Genomic DNA, 8,494 nt, shown 5'->3' on the forward strand with positions numbered 1-8,494 from the left:
AGGGCCAGGCTGTCCTGTCTGTCCCGCCTCAGCACCTTTGTTGAAAGCAGCATGCCTTATTTGGAACATTATATTAACCTTGGGTCAATGAAATCTGTTTTGAACTGTTATGAAAATGTCCTGTTTGATGCAGAACATCAGTCGGTTTCATTCTTAAACTTCCAGTATTTTACTCAATGTTTACTGTCAGCTGCATGTGATCCAGTTTTTATTGGAAGCATCTGACATCTGATTGGCTCAAAGTTCTACTGACATGTGGCACCATCAAGTATTTTTCACTTCAGATAAGATTGAGCTATTTTTTTTTATCCACGTGCACTGTTTCAAAGGTTTTTTAATGCATGATAATCTCCATATTTGTTAACTGCATTTATCTAATAACTGTGTAAAGCTATAACTTCTCTAATTTCCTTGTACATAAATCTGGCCTTTCTATGTTTTCTGTTCCTCCCCATCTATTGCTCCGCCGTAGCTGGTTTACGGAGGAGTTTCCGGCTGAGTCGTAAGGACAGACAGGGGTCATCGGGAGAGGGCTCCGACCCCGGAGACCCCGACTTCCTGACCTACGAGGAGGTGACCCGCTACCAGCAGAGGTCCCACGAAAGGCCCCGTCTGGTGGTTCTGATCGGTAAGACTAAACCACTGAGGAGAACGAAATGGTCTCCTGTGAGGACAGTGACATCTAGCGGATTAAAGCATGCGTTACAGAAACTGATGAGGATTTTTCTCTTTCTTACACATCCAAAGGATCTCTTGGAGCACGGATCAATGAACTCAAACAGCGGGTGATTGCAGAAAACCCCCATCGTTATGCAGTCGCTGTACCACGTGAGTCACTCAACATTTTTAGAATACGAAATAAGATAAGACTTCTTTAATTTAGCAAATTTTGTCATCACAGCAGTTTAAGAATACAGATAGAAAAAGAGAACAAAAATGAAAAAATACACGTACAATAAAAACAAAATATATTTTTTTTCCAAAATGTAAAAAATAAAAGACCAATGTATAAATACAAACACAAACGCACGCTATGTACATTTAATAAATAAAAACACCTTTGACCTATATGTCAGTATAAATATTTCTGAATAATTATGCAATAATGATTATTGCATGTAGGTGATAAAAATATATTGTTAATTGTAAATTGCTCAGGATATATTGTATATTGCACATAAGTGATATTTCTACCATTAATACTGATAAGTGGACCAACAATACACTACACAGGCCACTGAACTCCTCTTTAATGTCCCCACAGATACGACCAGGCCTAAGAAACCTCACGAGAAGGACGGTGTCGAGTACCACTTTGTCACCAAACATCAGTTTGACGCAGACGCTTTGAACAACAAGTCGGTTTCTGCCGATGCTTCGTTGTTTTGTGTGTAAACATGGAGGATTTCTTTCTGAATTACAGGTTTTGTTTCTGCTCCTTAGGTTCATAGAGCACGGGGAGTACAAGGAGAACCAATACGGGACCAGTATAGAGGCGATCCGCTCCATACAAGCCAAGAATAAGATGTGTGTAGTCGATGTGCAGCCGGAGGTAAAGGTCACGTTACAGATCTGGTTTAATGTTCATCTAAAGATGTCAGAGTACGATCATAACATGTCACGATGAGTTAGAGTCTATAGGCAGAAGCACTTTACTATGAGTGGAAGGCAGTCGCATCAGATCTGCTCACTCAGCAGAGTCTGACGTCACCGGTGACTTCGTCCCCTCACGTCCTCTCTCTGACCCGTTGGATGTAACTCTTGCACCCCTGCAGGCCCTGAGGAGGCTGCGGACGGCCGAGTTCAAGCCGTACGTTATATTCGTCAAACCTCGAGTTCCTGAGAGCAGACGTCGCCGCAGTGCAGCCACCTCACCAGGAGGCGGCGAGCATGGCCGCATCACAGTGAGTCCTCCCCCTGAAAAAACACCTGATTTAAGTCCTGTTTTAACAATAATAGCTGTGCACCAATTCTAAGCTTTTCCTAATTTGCTTAGAAGGTTTATTTTGCCTAAACTTGGAGTGCAGATATTGTTTATGAATATCTTTCCATAGTCCAGAGTGCATTAGTAAACACAGCACACTGTTAAATGGAGCAGTGAGACAATTCTTGGAAATATGCAACCACATCATAATGATCAGGCAGCTGGTAAATTATATATTTACCAGACATGAACTGGACCAACTGAAAAAGGTGCTGCAGGTGTAAAGCTTGGAAACTGGCCAAAGAATTCAGTTTATTCCGATTTTTAACCTGGCTGTGTTATCAATCACAACACATTATAGAAAATGAATGATTTAACAGCAACATGAGACATATCTGTCCATAATATGCTTCCTATCACAACTGGAAAACTCAGTAGTCACCAGTCACAGTTCTGCCTTGAAACCTTTCAGCCAATTTACAAATTATGAGACCCATGTAAGACCATATAATTGGCATATGGCAATTTGTGAGACATGACGCTGCCATTAAGTTTGGGTGCATATTTTTGACACAAGCTGAATGCAGAATTTTGGTCATTGTTGAAGAGGAAGAACAGGTCCAGGCTTTATGTTTTGCAAATATCAGTCCATAGAAGAATCTGAACATTTAAGAAGCCACATTTTGTAGAGGATGAATCATATACAAAAAATGGTTCCTTCATTTTACTTTCTTCAACAGGATGAAGACTTGCAGGAGATGCGTCAGTCTGCCATTCAGATCGATCAGCAGTACGGACACCTGGTGGACCGGGTCCTGATCAAGGAGGACTCGGCCAGTTGTTGTTCAGAACTGCGAGGTATTTTGGAACGGCTGGAGCGAGAGTCCTTCTGGGTGCCTCTCAGCTGGGTGCGGACCTAAACATAACAGCTCACCTCCCTCCCCAAACCCTTCCAGAGGAACTTCACAGTCCGCTCACACGAATCCTGCACTGGTCCTCTCCAAACGAGCTGAAACCCGTCCCCACCCGAAGATCTGCCGGCCAGCCGAGGAGTCTGCCGGACTCCCTCTTCCTGACTGACACACGGCTGATCGGTCCGGCCACAAACTGAGGCACCAAAGGGAGGAGGATGCCAGAGGAATACCTCAGTGTTGCAGCAAGTCGACGGTTAATTACACAAAAGTCACAGTTTTACTTGCAATGATCACGTACTATTTTGTGTCATATTTTATATTTTATTTATTGACTTCAAGGACAAAGAATGGATGCAAGTTTGTAGTTTAAAAAGTGCTAGTGATACTTTGTTTAATGGGTTTCATAATTAACTAACTAATCTCCTGTAAACTACCAAAGATTAGCTGTTATTTAGCTGTAAATTACCAAGATATTTTCAAAAAACGCAATTTGGAATGAAGAAAGCGGGAGTTGCTACAGTTTAAATACCTACAAATGTCAGCGTGGATTTCTTTTAAGTAAGGAAAGCAAGTTTTACATACATAAATATTACAAAATTGCGTTAATACTTTAAGCATGTCAAATTTATGTATTGAGCCCAAACTATGATTTCCATCTGAATCTAACCACAGTTTTTGGTGCCTACACCACATGCATGTACTTTTCACGTGGTGTGACACAACGTGATACTGACACTTTACAGTCTGGCGGACTGACATTATATTCCAGTTTAAGAAAAAAAAATTATATTTGCAAGTAGCAACTTTCACTTTCTTAAATACCATTATAATTACCAAATGGCGTAGCACTTTTGTGGAAGTATCCTTGTAATTTAAAGCCAAATATCAGCAGTTTTTTGGGGGAAATTAGTTAGAAAATACGGGACCTGTAAAATAAAGCCAAACCCAAATGTTTTTATTCCCATCCTGTCACACTCTCTAGCTGAGCGTGTCAGGTTTGGGATCCCACTCAGAGGATTGCCCAGTCAGTCAGCTTTATCGTGACTCCTGTTGGAGTACTTTTTGGTAGCATGATTCTTTTTATTTATTTTTTAAAGTTTTACAGCTTTATTCAACTTAATGCCAACTGCAGAATGCTTTTTGTTTCTTCCTACTGCTCATGCATCCTGTACAGTAATAGAACCTATCACACACTCGACAGAACAACAAATACCTACCGAGTTAAGTGAATGCCATTTGACACTAACATGCTGTTTTTGCTAAACCGTGATTTCCACACAGGAACAGAAACATAATGATATCCAAATGGAATGTGAGAAGTTTATTTTCTACAAAAACTGTTTGACTTTAGGAAACGCATGACAACTGCTTATTTAATCTCAGATGTAAATATTGTAAATGTTACTCCTTGTGTGCCAACGAAAGATCTCGTAGCACTTCAATGTAACCTTGAATCCCTGGGAACCCACATCAGTGTGTGTGGATGGATGTCACAGTGTGTGTTCACGTACGCCAACTTACGATGCTCCTTTTACGGACAGGAATGGATTTTGTACAGTTTACTTGCACATATCTGTATTTTGGACTGCAGAAGGAGGGGTGGGTACTTCATGTCTTTTTCCTGAGCGGTCGTGTTGGGTTGTGAGACGTAATATCCGCAGATTTTGAATTGGAGCCGAACCAATTAATCCATTTATTCATTTATCAAGCTGAAGTCACAAACTCACCCGTTTTAACTTCCTAATTATATGTTTTGCAGCTTTTCTTTGCATTATTTGATAGTAAAATTATAAAGTCTAGGTTATGGACCTTTGTTTGGAAAAACTAAAATCAAGCTGTCACTTTTGGTTTTTGATAATTGGAATTTTAAAATCCAAATTTCTTATAGTTAAAACAAGAAAATTACTGAGATTAATTGTGAAGATGAATGTTACGTGTAGCTCTATTTCAAATTAAAAGCCTGACACTTAAATATGATTCACACACACACACACACACACACACACACACACACACACACACACACACACACACACACACACACACACACATTTTACTAATGCTAGGATGATATCCTAGCATTAGTAAAATGATAGGTTCACATTTTTCAGAAAATTCACAGTATGTTCTTGGTTGCAATTTTTTCTCTCCACCTCTGGTTATGAAAAGATCTCTTTCATGCACAACATTAATGGAAGTAATGGGGCGCAAACTCCACATTCAAACAATTAGTCTGAGCTAATATGTCTGCAGAAGGAGAGCTATGTCTCCCAAAGTTAAAGTGGTATGACACTGCAGCAGCTCAGAGAGGTATAATTTCTGTTAAAACAAGAGGTTTTTAAAATAAAAAAAAAAGCTAAAAGGAAGACTTTAGCTATTTCAAACTCCTGATATTAGCTGCAGCTGAGGTATAGTAATTTTCATACAGAAAAATAATGTTGATGTTGAAATTGTGCTTCAGTGAAAAAAAGGCATCAATTCACCTCCAGTATGGATCGTAACACCCAAGAATTCTTCCTTAGTATCAACTAAGAGTTGAAAAAATTTGAACCAATGCTGTAATAAGATGAATCAAATGAGAGGAAACCAATCAGGAAATATAGAGTTGAGGTCACCGATAGTTTACAAAGCCAATGACCTACGCTGGTTGAGAAAACTTAAGATAAATGTTCTTCTTGATCATTTTATGTATTGTATGAACCGAGGAACCCAGAATGTTGAGTTTGTAACCTGATATGTACAAAGTGCCATAATAAAGTGAGCTGAATCAAATGTTGCTTGTTTAAATAATCCTTAAAAAAAAAAGTGTTCTCGAACATTTTCATATGTCAAAATGTTTAATGTGTGCGTGTTTACCTGTTGTTGGCTCCAGTGCTTCTAAAATACAGCCTGCGGTCCTGAGCTTTGGTCCCTGAGAGCCCTTCACACGTCACATCTCCGTGTTTGTCACAAACGTTTTCCAGGTGGTCGGCCTGAGGAGAGATTCTAGCCAGAGTGATAGACAAGTCAGAAACAAGTCAAAGGTCTGGAAGGGAATTTAAATGCACTTCAGAGGAATTTCACACAATTTAATTTCTTTGTTGTGGCAATGAAACATGGGAACTAAAGATAAAAGGAGTCAACATAATGAAAAGGTCAAACATAATTATGATGCTGTTCACAAACACAATTTTGAGCAACCAATTTGTAACGTTAATATAAAAAATTCAATCATTGGTTGTTTGTTTCACTCAGGTAATGCACACTTAATCATCACACAACATGTATATTCAGTTTCAGAAGGTCAATGAAAAGCTATTTAGTGTCTCAGAAAATCCCCATTGAACGTGCACAAAGTTCAATCAAAACTTAAATATGAAAACATGCCTCATGTAAAACGCTGTTTGTCATAATTTAAATGATTCCCTAATGGTGTCCCAGAACTTGTTTAAGTTTTTATAACTTTACTGTGGTACACACAGCTTTGGTTTGTGCACTAAGTCTTCATTACCGTCCCCATTCAGGTTCTATAATTGAAAAAAGATAGGAAGCCCATTATTGGGCCTATGTAGTGAAGTTTCTTTTTGGTAAGTTTTGTGAGGATACATCATCAACTCTCTTTGTCTGTCTCCCATACAATTACCTCCGTGAGCATCCTGTGACTCCTGAGACTGCTGCTGGCAGAGCCAATTAAAGAGGCTAACAATCATTCTAATTAGCGAAGCTGCTCTAGTGAGAAAACGGAGCTACGATACGTGAAGGTGTGCCGCCGCTGCACACAGATCCATTTTCATCATGAACAAACAAAACCCGCTCAGTGGCTGATATGGAGGCCACACATTCCTCGTACCTGCAAAACAGAACATCTGTTTGGAAAGAAAGCATCTGTAAAATGATTACAGATGCTGACCCAAACCTGGAGGCAGTTTTTTTTTTTCCAAAACAATTATAGCAGATTAAAAGTTTCCAGAAAGATTCAACCTGCTAGCCGGACTCTGCCCGCCTATCGCTCGCAGTTTCAGTCTTTGTTGTGATTTTAGTCTGGAAACCCTGAAGGATCAACCAATCAGCGACCGCCAAGTGCGATGAGAAAGTCAAGGTATGGCTCCAAATGTAATTCCAAGAACAGCAGCAGTGCTAGGCCTTGATGAAGCAATATGAACGGTTGTAGCAATACAAGCAAATATTGAGGAATTGAAAGTGGAGCAAAGAACGCCTGAAAAGAACAACACAAAAAAACACAAACAGTCATTTACCAACATGGTGTTGCAGTCTGCCCGCATTGGAGGGACGGTCTTTGTTGTTTGCTGCCTGTGAGTTTTGGCGCACAACATAGGTCATACGGTGGTTAAGGCCAATTGGTTAAAGGCTGCTCCGATGGTTTCAACATTACCCAAATATCTACACCAAGTAGTCTGCAACGACTCGAAAACTATCGTGAACAGAGTGTCCTGACCCAAATATTTACAAATTTAATTTGTTTCTATAATTCCAGGCTAGCAACGTGCTGGAACGAGGTGCAGAGACTGCAGCTTTCTTCACTCTTGCTGTTATAGTGAGGTTGCCAAGTTTGGTAAATGTGGTAACCTCACGTTGTAGCTGGAAACATCCCAGGCAGACGGATATGCTGACTACAATTACAACACGTCACCAACAAGTCCTCATCGAGTCCCTATCTGATTTAGATAGAAACAAGCTGGCTGCCCCGCCACGGAGTCTTTTAAATAAACTTAAACATTCTATGAGTTCTGAACTCTGAACTCTTATATTTCCCAAAATGTTAAAAGTTTCACAAAAGTGTGATAAGTTGTTCAGTGACCTTGCAATCTTTAAAGCCGTGAGAATAAATCCACTCGAAAACCTAAAGTTTCACGTCTATGTGAAAGTGTCAAAGGTACATTTATAATCATATTTCTATTGGAGCTTCTATATCTGACAGAGATTACAGTTATGACTCAAAAGAGAACTGAACTAGTTTTTCGTAAATTCACATCTTTGCAAATAGAAAACGAACGAGTGCTGAGGACTGCGAGACAGTTTGTGATGTTACATGAAACTGTTTGAGAAATTAATTCTAGATTTCTTCAAGGACAAATCAAAACAAAGGAGCAAAAATAAAAAAAATAAAAAACATACAGATAAATCAGTGGCAGGAGCCATGCAGAGGATTGTAATTAGTCTTTTGTTATTTAACTTGACGATTAATAATATTTTTTAATAGTTTCAGGTAAAATTTGTGTTCTGTGTTTCTTTGTAACAAGATTTTTATTTTCCTTTAAAAAAAAAAAATTGCAAACCTAATCAACTGAGGACAAAAGGTGGAGCTCAATTCAAGGTTTAAGTCATGAATGAATAGATTCAAAATAACAGACTAAATAAGTGATAAAGCCTATTTTGAGTCATGAAAAAACTGTGTAACAACAATGAACATGAACCTTGCATGAGGAGAGCCTTGAAACTCATTTGGAGGCCGTTGGAGGCGGCTGTAATGAAAATGATATATTGAGCTATAATTGAATGCGAATTCAATGACGAGATATATGGCACTTCTGTATGAGCCAAGCTGGATGTATTCCAGGTTTAGACCCCGAGCTGAACGTTTGAGGGGAATTTAAATAATGGCTCTCGTCTAAAGGCTTTTGTTGGAGAAGGATGAGATGACCTTCAGATTAAAATA

At 39.2% G+C, this 8,494-nt stretch overlaps 1 protein-coding gene across 8 annotated transcripts in view; it reads left to right on the forward strand.

The window, feature by feature from the left end:
• mpp3a (MAGUK p55 scaffold protein 3a) overlaps positions 1-5,610 on the forward strand; it is a 32,031-nt gene extending 26,421 nt beyond the window's left edge. For all 8 annotated transcript variants that reach the window (XM_069165190.1, XM_069165189.1, XM_069165188.1 and 5 more), the window contains 6 exons: positions 473-628; positions 748-828; positions 1,265-1,358; positions 1,444-1,552; positions 1,776-1,904; positions 2,665-5,610. In XM_069165190.1, coding sequence (XP_069021291.1) covers positions 473-628; positions 748-828; positions 1,265-1,358; positions 1,444-1,552; positions 1,776-1,904; positions 2,665-2,844 — 749 coding nt within the window. In that variant the 3' untranslated portion in view covers positions 2,845-5,610. The remainder of the gene's footprint in view (positions 1-472; positions 629-747; positions 829-1,264; positions 1,359-1,443; positions 1,553-1,775; positions 1,905-2,664) is intronic.
• The last annotated feature ends 2,884 nt before the right edge of the window (positions 5,611-8,494 follow it).

The sequence above is a fragment of the Embiotoca jacksoni genome, unplaced genomic scaffold, assembly GCF_022577435.1.
Source record: "Embiotoca jacksoni isolate LCO1_2020_lvr unplaced genomic scaffold, fEmbJac1.0.p SCAF_34, whole genome shotgun sequence".
In the NCBI taxonomy this organism is placed as follows: domain Eukaryota; kingdom Metazoa; phylum Chordata; class Actinopteri; family Embiotocidae; genus Embiotoca; species Embiotoca jacksoni.